The sequence below is a fragment of the Mercenaria mercenaria genome, unplaced genomic scaffold (genome assembly GCF_021730395.1).
Source record: "Mercenaria mercenaria strain notata unplaced genomic scaffold, MADL_Memer_1 contig_527, whole genome shotgun sequence".
Lineage (NCBI taxonomy): Eukaryota > Metazoa > Mollusca > Bivalvia > Venerida > Veneridae > Mercenaria > Mercenaria mercenaria.
Genome location: NW_026463406.1, coordinates 38,105 through 54,396, shown reverse-complemented (window position 1 = coordinate 54,396; position 16,292 = coordinate 38,105). Strand labels below are relative to the sequence as shown.

The window sequence follows — 16,292 nt, the reverse complement described above, 5'->3', positions numbered from 1 at the left end:
TTCTCAATAAACTGTTTCAACAAAAACTATTTATCAACACCGGTGTCATTTTCAAGTTTATCAATATCAACAACTTTAAACAAATATTGGTTTAATGCACCGGTGCCGCTTTATTGATTATTGCAAATAACAGCTGATAAAAGGAATGCGACAATAAATCGTCTGTTTAACTGCGGTATAATAGTTAGTATATAAATAAGAAATTCGGAAGTAATATTACAGGAGGTACATTTTATAGTTAATTATTTTTAATATTTTTAGATTTTGTTCTCATTTTTGTTAATTGGTAAGGTTTTGTCAAGTTAAAGCAACCTGAAAACCTGTTTTTTCTTATTTTTTAAATTGGCCGGCATTGGTCAGTTTTTTAGAAGTGGTCAAAAGGTCAAATGGGGTCAAAATGCCAAAAGCGCTATATTTAATACTACTAGTATTTGAAGTTGATGCTTTAATATAATAGAAAAAGGAAGAACAACTTCAACTGTTATTAAATATATTCCTAACTAGTTTCGGCTACAAGGGTATAATGTTTACAATGAACAAAGTTGATGCTTTAGAAATAAAGAAATAGGACTGAAATAGTTCATTTCTCTTTTTCTCTTCTATGCAGTGATCTCCCTTACCTATCAGCTGGATTTTAACTTGAAAAATGCGCATAATTCCACTTTTTAGTTGGCAACTTTACTGTGCTACAAGAGCATAATTACTGCTAATTCGGATTATTTGGTTTCGGATATACAGAGATTTTGGTCGCCTGTTAAAGTCATTACACCTTTATGATATAAATAAATTGGCCTGAATCTTCAGCGGAAAATTATGTTGATTTATAACGTTGCAAAACGACGGCATGGTAGATGCTGTAAAAAGTGGAATCATAGTTCACATTCTGTGCCGTATACTTTCGTTGAGTCCCCATGCTGTAATAATTAGATCTAGATACTGTTAAGGCGTTTCCATACCATAATTTTAGAAATGCCTTATTTTGTCTAGAATAAAATTCAATAAGGATTTTAATAAATAACGATAAAATTTTAAGAAGTTCGAAACATTTCAAACAAATGGTTGTTCTTGAGTTTGGTAATTACATTAAAGTAACCATTTTATACAACCGTTTAGTAAATACGGCATTAATGAAAGATAGAAGAAGAAAAGTGAAATATGCCCTAAGACTATTATATAAGTTAATTATTTATAGTTTATCTCAGTTTCTCTTGGGATCTCGTTGTTATTAAATCTTAAATGCTTTCTATAAAAACTCTTTCATTGAAGTAGCTTCGTTTCATTTAATATTTTTGCAGGCAACTTTCTCACTACTTTAGGTAATATGTCGAGGGAGTTATACAGAGGTATTATTACTAGCGCTTATTATTTATTATAAATAAATGTGATGGGATAAATGTGAATAACTATATGTATTAGAATAAGTAAGTCTTGCTCATTCGTTAATATTACTGAACATTCGATGGTGGCAGCACAGCAAGGGCTGTTGGATGTTTAAAGCACAAGTTGGATTAACCGCAATAACTTAACAAGGCAAAAAATTATAACATTTGTATCAGTGTTAAATTCCTGTGGCATACCTGCAAACAAATGTTGAAAAACGGTTACAATAAATTGATTCATTTCAGTGTTGTATTACAATTTCAGTTCAAACCTTCCACTCCAATTCATGAAGGAAGTAAAGAATTCCGGTCAGATCCATATAGAAAAAGGAGATTTCATTGCGTTGTTTTTGTATGTGATGCCAATGTTATCGGACCGGACAATATTTCAAGAACAAAAATCAAAGACCTGAAACATGAGTTACAATCTCTAGGTAAGAAGGTTTTACTAATACACTAAATTTGCTTTGTAGTAAAATCATTAAATACAAGTTACTCGCATTGAATGTTTTATTTAAGTATGTCTTCAAATAGTTGTTATGTATGCCGTTAGATGAATCAAATTATGAAAATATCCGTTGAGCGCATTGTAAACAACAAAATAAAAGGATACAAATGTAACAGACAGTGTTTAGTTCATAAGAATAAAAGGAATGTATGATAATCTGTACTCCCCTTAGCAGCGGCCTAAACAGTCATTTACTAAGTCTTGAAAACCCCAGCACTGGTACTTTTTGAAGAAATCTCGAACTCGGTATTATGGGCCCGCTTGATAAATAATTTAAAACACTATTTCGTTTCTATCTAGTTTATTTTCGTCACCAATGTTATAATTTCTAACTGACAGAACTAACAAAACTTCATCAAGCATAAATTAACCTTTCATCAGTTCATAATGCTCTGTCTCCTTCTTCATCCCTTCTTGGGTTGTTTACAGCACAAGGCCATAGCCCTGGTAGGCTTCCGAGCCACCACGTTGTTGTCCTTTGAGTCTAATCCCAAGTCCGGCAATATATTTTTTGCCTCCATATTTATACATAGCCATATACTTCCTGAAACGTTTCGTTTAAAACAAACGTATTTAAACTTCTTTTCCAAACTATACGACTGGACGACAAAACATGCACTCTTTGTCTTTGTATGATTACTTTTATCGTATTATTTATTCGTTTTAAATACAGCTTATTAAGGGGGCATATAATGCTACATTCACAGTTCATACAGAAATGAAGAAGGAGTGCATATTCAAGAAATTGCTGGTGGATAGATAAAAAACATATTCCTAAATTGATATAATACTGATGGACACCTGTAATATTCAGTACTTTGTTGATAAGGATGTAGTTCTTTGAATGTAATAGGAAAACAGAGGTCTTTGTGAAAGTACATTCTACACAAAATATTAAGATTTTGTACAAGGAAATAACAGGTTTTTTACAATACCAGTGTAACAAATAATGTTGTAGGGATTAGATTTTCTTTCTAACGCACCGGGTTTGCCTAAACATGTAAAAATTCAACGCAGCGTCATTTCAAATCGGGATGGACGCCACCTTTCTCATTGATAAAAAATGTAAACAAAAAAATCAGAGTGGGATTAGCATTGCAAGGGCATAACATGACATTCTACACAATGAATACCTTAGTACAGATATCTATGATGCTACACAGGTCTGGTGGATTAAATGCGTAAAGTCGATTTGAAATTGATCTTGAAAAAGTGGTTAATTTTAGTTTATTTACATGGTTTTTAATTTTCCCACTACTTTTCGGTGATTCATTGCAAAATATATCACTGTGCCGGACGAACGGTTACTCTAATAATCAACGTGAGACAACTTAGGTGTCAGCAGGTGTATGATTTAAAAAAAAACAAACCTGCCGATGTTTATAATTTCTTATCAAAGTACTAAACCTATTCAGAAATTCGTCTTTAATATCAGAAAATTATTACTGTCTATGTACATATATAAGAATATTACTTAGAGTGTACTATTTTGCGAATTGAACTCCGCTTTCAGTTGTGAGGCACTTCCGTTATGCTTTTGACAACAATAACAAAATACAAAATGAATTAATAAAGTCGCATGTAAACCGACTGCTAATCAGATCAGTGTAAGTGTAGTTGTTATGACAACAACATATTTGTTCATCACGTTTTGAGATAAAGTTTGTCTTGAACCGCATTATCAATTAATTACGTTTAGATGATATTGCATTTACAACTTGTCTGACCCTGTTTTTAACGTGAATGACAGCAGTCTCGTGCAACTCGTGCAAACAGAGTTATGAAAAATATGGTGGAGAATTCAAGGACACATTTCAAATGTCATTAAAGTGAGAATAATTATACATTCCTGCTGTGCATTAGTAAGTTTTGTGAATGAGATTAGAAAGTTACTTTTGAACTTCTACATATTGGTTGGACCTCTCAACCAAATTCATACCTTATTTTAAGGATTTTTAAGACAATGCATTTTCAAAAGTTTGTTGAATGTGTTTGATATTTAACTGCATTGTAGTTTATGAATACCAAGTTTAAAATTAATAACGGAACCATTTCTAGACCTTTATTGCAAGCCACTCGACTTCTGTAACAATAAATGTTTAATATATAAAGGGGAATATACTCTTTTTAGTTTTGGAATGTGGCCTTCCTTGACCAACATATCTTTTCATATGCACTACTTTGTAAGCAAACTAAATACTGTGTTTTAGCTTACATATTGCAAAAGGAAAATAAAGACTGACTTTATTTCACTTTTTTCATTAAATTAGAATCTGTGGGATATTGATAAATGTTTGGACAAGGTAAAGCGCTAATATTTTCGCACAAAAATATCAATTGTTGACTTTGAATGTACGCAATAAGTCATATGTAATTCAACGATAACTTTCTTGTTTGAGCTTTTTTTTCATCTTTATTTTAGTGAGCAATCCTTTGTTACAGTAACTTAAAGAGAATTCCTACAGTTCTTTTCCTTTCATAGAATTTTTTTAAATTCACATATATGATAGCAAACTTTGTGCTGAAAACAATGAACAAATAAAAATAATAGGTCACCAGGCTTGTTTTTGTGAAAAATTGTTTTGAACACACCCACTATTGCTGAAACTGCCAGCGAGTTTTCAACATTTTCATAATTATCTGCTTTTTAATAAATACCAAACAAAATATACATCAAGACAACACAATACTGTTTTTTTCTTTTTACAGATTTATTATATACTTATTTGATATCATAGTCATATTTTTAATACTCATCCTTACAATAATGGGTACAAATGAAAAAAAAAAATAATGTTTCATATTTACTTTTGAACTTTTTCAATGAAAAATACCCTATGAAGAATATTTTTTTTAAATTTTGAAAAAACTCTTTCATAGAAATTTTTCCGTTTTTCTTGTGTATAGATAATTGTATTTTGAGCATAAAAATGGCTAAAAAAGTATGGGTCACCAGGCTAAATTTTATGTTAAGACCCCTAGAATACAACACTTGTTCGGACGGAAATGGCGCGAACCTGCCAAATTGATTTCATGTATGTCTGCTAAAAGTTAAAAAAAGTTTTGAAAATTCGTAATTTTTTCTATAATTGAATACTAAATAATCTGAAAGGTGATATTGTCTTATCAGTACTAAGTCAATTATCTTACATTATATGAACAACACCGTCTTTGTACTAAAATGCGATGTGAAAACACAACCACAAACATAGCAAGATACCTGTCAGGCATGATACTTGTCAATACAACATAAACTAATATCAACATTTGATTACTGATAAAACTTATCAAAAATGTTATTTCATTCAAGATTCCTCATATTTAAGATTGTCTGTAACATGTTTCAACAAATGTTGAAGTTCAGTTCAGTTTTCCAGAGAAAGTGTCGGCTGCGCAGAAAGATGCGCATAAAAAACTATAGGAATTCCCTTTAATGCATACCGTTTTTCAACAATTATATGTCTAACAATATATTATGCTAGTCTTTTTCCGCATAATTCACTTTACTAATCGTAGACATTCATGTCTATTCTAAATATGACTTTATCATTCTACACTATCCATCTTCTTTCTCCATTTCCTTTTTCGCTGGAGCGTATTACGAGCGTTATTGGCCCGGCAGACTACCAAATGTTGTCTGAAGATGTCCCATGGTGACCACTAGTAGCACGTTGCTGTACGCACAAGGAATAACATGAAGAGCTTAGTATACGTGATTATCAACTATTCACCGCAGGGTATCTTCAACTTCAGTCTAGATGGCGACTCACCTTATTGGTCAATTTTATCTTCTGTCTTTTCCTTACTGTCTGTATTCTCACTTCTGCAGTACATTCAGTCTAAAAATGCTGCAATTCCATTCAACTGCATCATAGACATACAAAATCCATTATCAAACAAACAATTATCAAACATATTCTTTGTTACATCGTCTTGTTATCCCCCGACGAAGCGGATGAAAGTTTTGCCATGGTCCGCTTTCCCGTCCGCGACCATATCTAGAAGGGGTTGGGAAAATTTTTAAAAAACCCAATCAGTTTACCACATGAGGTTTATTCGCCCCTCAAGTTTCAGCCAATTGCCCAAGTAACACCAAGGTCGCCCTTAGAATTTTCTAGTGTTAACTATATAGGGACAAAAATAGAAATTTTTCGTTTCAAAAATTTTTGTATATTTGGCCAAACATGAAATTTCAACAAAATTTACATCAATAATATGGTTTCACAAAAATTTTTCGTCCGGGTTTTTTTAGTAACTTCAGAGTTTTTTCCCCTTTTAATTGCCCAAAAATCTACGTATTTGTACACAACAAATTTCCATTTGGGGGAAATTTCCCTTTAAAATTTTTTTTATTCTTTTCCTGAACATTTATAAAACATTAAATTTTCTACCCACACCTGGTCACCCCCTTGCCTTGGGTAACCCCTTCCCCTCAAACATTTCTTTTTATTCCTTATTTAGTTTTTTGGTTTTTGCTGCCCGAATATTTTTCAACATGCAAGTTTGTACCATTATTCCGCCACTTCTCCTCCCCCCAGTCATACCCCCCACTGATCTTGCACCCCCTCCCCCCCCCCCCCCCCCCATTTTTTTCTATTTTTTCCCCAATATTTATAATCAACTGTGAATTTTCTACCCCACCCTTTTATCCCGCCCTTTCCCCCCTTTTAAACTTTTTTTCCATTTCCCTTTTTTGGGGTTCTCTTAAGGGCACTGTTCTTTTAAAACTCAAAATTTCAGTTATACCAACACTTTTGGGCGAAACACCCAAAAACTATTTCGTTCCCGTTACCTTCAGCTCACATTTCAAATAACTCCATTTTATTCTAAAAACTTACCTTATTACAGTAAACATATCCCATTCAAATAATTTCTTTAGTAATATTTTACATACATATATTATGTACGCTTTAAACATTCGTTTTCTGTTAAACTGATTTTGACTAATGAAATTATTTGCTTCTTACTAACATTCTTAACTTTTTGCCGGATATATTTTTTCCTATTCCTCACCACAAACCCTTTCGGTGGGGGGTACCAATTCATCGAATTTGCGTGTATTCCTTTTGTTACAGCACGACTAAACTACTTTCTTTTCTTCTTCTACGTATGTTAAGATTTACACCCCAAACCCGTTTCATCCAGATCATCATCTACTTCTTCTAGCTTTTCAATCAACACTATTGGTTTATCCTGGCACCTGTCGTTCGTGCATTATAACGTGCAAAATATTAGACACAAACTTGACACATTTTACACTGAGTCTAGAAATTTTGACACCATTTCCATTTCTGAAACATGGCTGAATGCATCTGTCCAAACCACCGATGTCAATTTTGATACCTTCCACGAACCAGAAAGGAAGGACAGAAGCGGCGATAGTCATGGCGGTGTTCTTTTATATGTTACAAATACACATCACTATAAACGTAGGTATGATCTGGAAAGTCAAGGAACAAAATGTATTTAGATTGAACTTATCAAAGCAAGTAAACATATTGTTTTCGGTGTATTCTATAGACAATCTAATACAACTGCTGACACATACTCCAAAATTGAAGATTCCATCCATCTGGCTGTTGATACAGGTATAAGTGACATAATTATCACAGGTGACTTTAATATCAACATGCAAAATCCTACAACTTCTAGAAAAATAACAACACTTTATCAACAATTTTCTCTTTCTCTATGCATATCTGAACCTACATACTTTACAGAGCTTTCTTCTTCCCTGATCGATATCTTTCTAACAAACAATCCAACACTTATCAGTATGTCTGGAGTAAGTGACCCTTGTCTTGATCAAACAACACGCTACCACTGTCCGATCTTTGGTCTTCTTACTTTCACAAAACCAAAATATACATTTAAACGACATACCTGGCTCTTTGACAAAGGTAACTACCAACAGCTTAGAGAGGAGGCGGCAGGAGTAAACTGGGAAGTTGTTAAAGATACAGAAATAAACACATATGCTATTAATATTACTGATACTGTTCTTTATATCTCCAAAATGAGAATTCCAAATAAACAAATTATTGTTCATCCATCAGGCCCTCGTTGGTTATTGACACACTTAAAGCTGCTAATAAGGCACAGGCGTACAGCATATAGAAAAGCCGAACACACCAACAGTGAAACTCATTGTCCAAATTTAGAATATTACGTAACTAGATTGTCTCTGAAGTTAGAACTGCCAAGGCCAACCATGTTTGCAAACTTGTAGACAATCTCCATACTGATTCTAGGTCCTCTAAGTCATGGTGGTTCTGTCTAAAATGTTTCATAAAACCTTCTTCTGTCTCCTCTACAATTCCATTATTAGCAGATAGTGACGACCTTGCTGAAGACGACGAACCAAAGCTAATATTCTTAATAACTTATTTCGCAACCAGACTATCCTAGACGAAACCAATGCGCCATCTCTCTTGTAGACGATGAAACGTCACCGTTTTCGTTAGAAGCAATTAGTACATCTCCAGCAGAAGTTGAATTAATCCTAAAATTGTTTTCTCTTGGTAAAGCATCTGGCCCCGATACTATAAACAATAGAATTCTTAAAGAATTATATGTACAGCTAGCCCCGCCACTATCTGATCTCTTTGATCAGTCTCTACGAACATCTGAATTTCTTGATCCATGGAAGGAAGCTTTCGTGACGCCAATTTTTAAATCTGGTGATCAATCTCTACCAGGGAATTATCGTCCAATATCTCTTCTATAAACAATAAGTAAGGTGTTCGAAAGAGTTGTCTTCAAGCATGTCTACAACCACCTATCCTCACACAGTCTCCTAACTTCATTTCAATCAGGTTTCGTGCAAAGTGATTCTCATGTCAACTAACTTACTTATTAATGTATAACTTCTTCTTTGAAGCAGTTGATTCTGGAAATGAGGTCCGAGCCGTATTCTGTGATACCAGTAAGGCTTTTGACCGAGAATGGCATATTTGGCTTTTACACAAACTGAAACGCTTTGGCATTACTGCAAGTCCTCTTGGTTGGTTCTCGTCTTATTTGAGTAACAGGATACAAAGACTAGTCATTCCTGGAGCGAAGTCACATTTTAACTATATACGAGCAGATGTACCCCAGAGGTCAATCTTAGGAGCCATACTCTTTCTCATCTTTATAAATGACATTGTCGTTGATATAAATGCTAACATACATCTATTCGCTAAGGATACTAGTCTCTATATCGCAGTGGAAGATATAGCATCTGCTGCAGAAATTCTTAACTCCGACCTCAAGAAAATCTCTATTTGGGCGTCCAAATGGCCGGTTAAATTTAACCCTTGCAAAACTGAATCTCTTATGCTTTCTCGTAGACCAAATGTTAAACCACACCCTACTATTTATATGTACAATGTAGAAATCCAAGAAGAGTCCAACCACATACATTTCGGTCTCTTCTTCTCTAACAACTTGAAATGAATTACCCATATTGAATATATAGCGGAAAAGGCCTATCAATGTCATGCGGAAGCTCAAGTTTTGTCTTGATCGGTGTTCCCTGGAAGCCATTTATATGTCCTTTATGCTGATGACCTCTTTTTTAAAAAATATGATTCTATCGCCTCTGTGCACTTGCGGAGAGCGGGAAACAACAACAAAGTTATTTTTTTTTACTGCAGAAAATACTGCTGTTTAGAAATACATCTTTATCAGACGACTCTAATGAAAATATATTCCACGCCATCCACACATACATAAAGAAATCAAAACGTTTAGACTGAAGTTTTGTAAATCTCAGTTATCTTACCGACTTCAGCCTCTAATATCGCTCCTCTTACATCTCACTTACTTCTAGATGTTCTGATCTTTAACTTATACTGCTTCGTGTCAATACTTACGCTCCGTTTTCGTTATAATAATCATAGAAATCAACGAACATATTCAACTCTGGTCGAGATTTATTATTGTGATAAATTTTAACCGCCATAACATTGTGCCGATACTTAGTATGTAGTGGTCCAGGAGAAAATTACTATAAGCTCTAGAAGCTTTCAATTCAATCCACTTTTCTTGATATTTGTATTGTATGGATGTTATATGTCATGTATATCTTGATAAATAGTTATGTTTAAACCAAATCTACAATGGCGGTCAATCATACTAACGTGACGTCATTTCGTTCATATGAGTCCTTTCCCGAAAAAAAACAAATCCAATCCAACATGTTGGTTCTATATAGATAAAGAAGGAAAAACGTTGTTTAGAGTCAGGTCCTCTACTACTGATACAATGTAGGTATAAATGTCCATAAATTCTTTACAGTAGGAACTGAAATAAACTAAAATATGTTATGTCAGAAATGAAACGATTTTCAATATAAAAGTCATAATACAGTAAAACCTGTGTTAAAGACCATGAACAGAGACCACCTGTCTCTAAAGACCGCATGTTTTGTTTCCCACTTTAACATTTACAGTGTATTTTAACCTGTGAATAAAGACCACTTCCAACAAAAACCACATTTTGGCTCTCCCAAGAGTGGTCTTTGTAGACAGGTTGGACTGTATATCATATTATTGTCGTGAAACACTCTCTAATTAATAAAACAAAAAAGGCATACAATGAAACTCGTCTGATGAATGAAATTCATCTGATAAGTGATTTTGAATTTGAAATCGTACAAAGACAGTTGGCGAAAGCCCCGAGTAAAAATGTCCGTAGACCGTTTTAGTACAATGTGGCATCATACATCAAAATATTTGTTGGGCAAATGGAATTCAGACAAGGTAGATAAAGGATTAAAATATTTCTATTCAAGATTTTGTGAGACCCTAAAAGGGAGGTATGTGATAAAAATGATGAAAGTAAAATGCTGTTTCAATTATAGATTAAGTAAATAAGTAAGTTTTATTTGGTACGACATGGCAACATAGATTAATGTATATTTGATTTAAATATATAATAGAGTGGAAAATTCAACTATATAATTTATTTTTTAAGGTATAAATGTAATTTTCAAGTGAAAATGAAGACTTACAGTCGCTAAACTGGGGGTTCACCATCAGATGGCATTTACATGATGATCTGACGTATCCCGTATGTTTAAATTTACGTTAAATTCGTATCAAGATGTAATAAAGATTTGAATGTTTATTTTCTAAAATATCCAGTGCATAAAGAAAACTAAGACTCATTCCATTTTATTTCTAATTTTTATTATAATATTTATAATTCACGAGGCCCCAGAGTGAGTTACTCTCTGAAAGAATATATCTAACTGGACATGCAGCATATCAGTTTTGCAATCAATGTAACATTCAGTAAAGTGGATATACTTAAGTAGTCTTATAATAAAAAATAACTGTACTAAAACTTATTTTGTAACGTAATTTTACTGTTTTATTTTTGTAGCATCACTTTCTATTGAGGTCTGAGAACACTAAAGCCGAGACTTTCACAAACGCATTGATACTCGTGTGAGAAATATAGAATAAGTAACTCTGAGAATTTAAAAATGAGTAGAGCCATTATATTACGCATGCATGTCACTTCATTGCATTTTACTTTCCATAATTTCATTTATTTGTTACTACAATAGAAGTGTGTAAGATATCGGTTTAATGATTCTAACTTTTGCGATATTTGACAAATTGTCTATAAACGGAATACTGAACCGATACATACACTAAAAAGTAAAACACGCAGTATCACTGTTTGGCAAATAAAATGTAGTTCATTTTTGCAAAAATGTTTGTGTAAATATGTGATATGCATTCATACACATATGAAATTGCCTAACATTTCAAAATTCCAGTGATGATTAGTGAGAGCTATTTTGTTCACTCTGGTGTCGCCTTTGTTGACATCCTCACCTTGGATAAGTTTAGCATGTCGGTTCATATCTTAACACCAAATATAATATTATGTGTTGGCTTAAAGCTTTACAATAGGCGTTTGTGCCATCTAACCTATTAAAATAAAATTATTTGCTGCATGTAATTCAAATTATGGTCCGTTTTCAACTATAAATTAGGTAAAAGTTTAGCATGTACCTAAATAACAAGTTGTATTTCAGTAACTACAGGTATCTGATTAAACTTCACATAATGCTTCCAGTCATTAAACAACATGAGATAACCAAGATGAAAATTATGTTTATGTTTTGTGTTAAAAAGTATTTTACAGCAGAGAGATTTACTGTTAAAAGACACTAACACTAACGACTGATGCCAGTCTAGGTTTGTCTCAGTAACAATTGAAACCACATAAGATGTCAACTTATATAACCAATTTAAAGAAAACTTGGTTAAATATATTATCAAATACAGCCTTTATTTGACTTAGGAAACTTGCTTGAAGTTTTGAATGCAAGTTGCTGTGACAATGTTACAGGAGTTTCACTAAAACGTAGATGAATAAAATGAATAAAAAACGTATAGGTGACATTGCTCATAAATATAGAGTTGCAATATCAGGAAGGCACACATTTAAGATTTGTCTGGTCTTGGAACAATATTCATAGCATGGCATATTAGTCAAATGCTACATACACTCTATTAAGGAGATGTGAATACCCAAAGTTGTATAAAAAGTGAATCATGAATCGTTATGAGAGTTGTGCTAAGCATATTTCGGCAATGAATCTGTTACCTAATAACTAAATGTTAATCAAAATGATCATGAAATGCGAGTAATTAAAACCTAATTGGAGCCTCAGAATTGTTTTTCTTTCATACAAATAGATACCTAAAACAAATATTAAATTTCTGAAGGAAATATTCTGGAACATTTTATGGTTTACGATACTTGAATAAAAGAGGGCAATTTACAAAACATTTTTGACGAATTTTGAAATTTTCTTACTTGAACATTAAATACCCAACATGACTGTCGTGGAGATTTCAAAAAAGTTCGTTTTCAACTATAAATTAGGTAAAAGTTTAGCATGTACCTAAATAACAAGTTGTATTTCAGTAACTAATCAAAACTATTTAGTGCGATGAACATTTTTATTCATACAACAATACATTATCTAAAACAGATACAAATTTCATCAAATAACGAAAGAATGAAAAAAAATTCTTTTCTTTCCCTGAAAACGGAAAAACACTAATTGTCCCCTTATAGGGCCTCACAAAAATTAAAAATGGATTTTTAAGCATTGTATCCATCCTGGTTCAATAGAAGAAGCCATTACAAACGTTTGGAGGTATGGTACTATATTGTACTAAACAATGCCTAAGGATTTATTAACAAGGCCTCTTTTCCCTGTTAGCCAACTGTCCAACACTGGTGCACATTTTTATTATTCATTTAATTCACATCTGTGTTGCATAAATACATTCGCCTGTACATGTAGTTAAATGACGACTGACATACATTTTCACATGAGACAACCAAAATATTTTTTAAATCTAGATCGTAACTTCATTAGGGAAGTTCATTCTGCAGCGTTGATGAAACCATAAACTACGAGTGCTTCTCTGAGATAAATGGTATTGAAGCATTGTGGCCGTTGCACAGCTGAAGATAAAATACCACATATGCATAGAACACATTGATATTGCGTCGTTTTTGACTCTCGCTTCGAAAACAGCTGTGGTTTGAAATATACTTTGAAATAAAAAAAATGTAATAAGTGGGTATATCAATGTATTTCACATACGTATGTCAAATATATTTATGATTAGTAGTAAATTAATACTTCTAACTTTTCTTTTGTAATTTTATTGCAAGCACGTCTATGTAATGATCTCCTTTGATATACTTTGTTTCTGTTGTAACTTTTCAAAACCAGAGAGAACCGACATAACTCAAGTCTTGCTTGAATATTTCTAACTAAATTTATAAATTTCAGATAATTTGATGATATTTTAATACAGATATTTTATTTATATGTATAGACATACCAGTAATTGTGTTACTAACCAAGATTGACGTATTGTGTGAACTGGTTGAAGAAGATATTGAGAACACTTACAGGAGTAGAAAAGTTAAAGAAGCTGTACTTTTAGCACAGGAGTTGTTCGATGTTCCGGTAAAAAACATTTTTCTTCTACATGAAAATACATGTATTAATATATACAAAATAGCATTCGTCGCTATTACTTTTAAACGACTGTAAAAAGTTAAAACTCTTCCAAGTACGAAAGGCACAATTGCGTCAAGTGCAACAGATACGTCGGGATGGCTTGGTAATATAAAACATTATCGACGGATAAGTCCTTCCGATCTGACCTACATTACAGTTAAAAGTCTATATCAAAATACAATTAAAGCATCACTAAAAATCTCACCCAATCCCTATTCAGATGAAAGTCTAGACGTATAACTTCCCGAATAGACAATACTTTGTTAAAGTTAGATTTTAGATGTTAGATTTCCAGAGAAAGTACAGAAGTACATAGATCATTTCCCGATATACTATGAAAATGACCAGTATTAAATCAGGCATGAGTGTTTTAAAAGGTTAGTATGCATAGCTCTCATCTAACTGATTTCTTAGTTTATGGTAGCTGGTTACCGAATCAGTCAACCATGACAGAATATTGTAAAGGTAAGGTTTTTCGCAGTAAGTGTGTGTGTGTGTTGGGGGGGGGGGGGGGGGGGGGGGGGGGTTAATGCAGTAGCAAGAGGTTTTGATTCTACCCCTAACAAATTGTTATCGAACACAAAGGTGACTGTGAAGTCTTTGTTTTCTAAGATTACCGAGCATGTATTTTGTGTACGTAAATATGCAAATATGGTGACTGTGCAGAGTTACCAGTGTAATCTCAAACAATTGTTAAATATTACGCCGTTAATGCGTCAATTAACAAAGATATTATGAAATAATAATAATATCATCTATTTAGTAGCATGATGATATCAAAATCATCATTCATTGACAATAAAACTGAGTTCATTCATTATGAGTGCGATATCAAAACAGCTATATTTGTTCTTCTTTTTATAATTTTTGGACTGCTCAAATAAATTTTATATCTCTTCTCACATAATATGGGAGTGATGACATTAAATGTCTTAAGTAAAACAATAAGAAAGTACTCTTGCTATAATCTGCATTCCTCCTTCAAATCCGTATGCACTGCTAAACGGATACGATGATGTTTACAACGTGTTTCAATTTATCTTTATAGAAACAAAACATTTTTCCGGTTACAAACTATAAAGCTGAAATGAAGATGGACGTCAAGAACGATATTTTATCACTTCTAGCTCTGAGGCAAATGATTTCCATTGGAAGAGATCCTTTTCTGCGGAAAAAAGTGCCGAAGAAGATCAGTAGAAGAAACAGGAATGAAACACCGCTGTTACTACTATGACTAGTATTAAATCAGGCATGAGTGTTTTAAAAGGTTAGCATGCATAGTTCTCATCTAACTGATTTCTTAGTTTATGGTAGCTGGTTACCGAATCAGTCAACCATAACAGAATATTCAAAAGGTAAGGTTTTTCGCAGTAAGTGTGTGTGGGAGGGGGGGGGGGGGATTGTTAATGCAGTAACAAGAGGTTTTGATTCTACCCCTAACAAATTGTTATCGAACACAAAAGTGACTGTGAAGTCTTTGTTTTCTAAGATTACCGAGTATGTATTTTGTGTACGTAAATATGCAAATATGGTGACTGTGCAGAGTTACCAGAGTAATCTGAAACAATTGTTAAATATTACACCGTTAATGCGTCAATTAACAAAGATATTATGAAATAATAATAATATCATCTATTTAGTAGCATGATGATATCAAAATCATCATTCATTGACAATAAAACTGAGTTCATTCATTATGAGTGCGATATCAAAACAATTATTTTGTTGATCTTTTTATAATTTTTTCAAATGCGTAACAAACGCAGTAAAGGTTCATAGTATTAAAAGTTTATTAAATATCAACTGACCCCTCCAAGAAGTGAATACCACTCTACACAGTCATATATTATATTACAATCCCAATAGAATTCTTAGTAGATTAACCTCCCCAAAGCGGCATCGTATAAACAACAATACATTTCAGTCTTCCCAGAGGGAAGCGCGTTGTTTCATTCTCCTATTTACAATTAATGGCTGCTCAAATAAATTTATATCTCTTCTCACATAATATGGGAGTGATGACATCAAATGTCTAAAGTAAAACAATAAGAAAGTACTCTTGCTATAATCTGAATTCCTCCTTCAAATCCGTATGCACTGCTAAACGGATACGATGATGTTCACAATGTGTTTCAATTTATCTTTATAGAAACAAAACATTTTTCCGGTTACAAACTATAAAGCTGAAATGGAGATGGACGTCAAGAACGATATTTTATCACTTCTAGCTCTGAGGCAAATGATTTCCATTGGAAGAGATTCTTTTCTGCGGAAAAAAGTGCCGGAGAAGATTCGTAGATGAAACAGGAATGAAACAACGCTGTTCCCACTATTCAGTTTAGGTCGATTCCATAGC

General features: G+C 33.1%; 1 protein-coding gene across 1 annotated transcript in view; it reads left to right on the top strand.

The window, feature by feature from the left end:
- LOC128554559 (interferon-induced protein 44-like) overlaps nt 1-15,186 on the top strand; it is a gene marked incomplete at its 5' end in the record, with an annotated part of 31,545 nt that extends 16,359 nt beyond the window's left edge. Inside the window, 3 exons of the mRNA XM_053535828.1 lie at nt 1,645-1,813; nt 13,749-13,882; nt 14,985-15,186. Coding sequence (XP_053391803.1) covers nt 1,645-1,813; nt 13,749-13,882; nt 14,985-15,170 — 489 coding nt within the window. The remainder of the gene's footprint in view (nt 1-1,644; nt 1,814-13,748; nt 13,883-14,984) is intronic.
- Between the last annotated feature and the right edge of the window lie 1,106 nt (nt 15,187-16,292).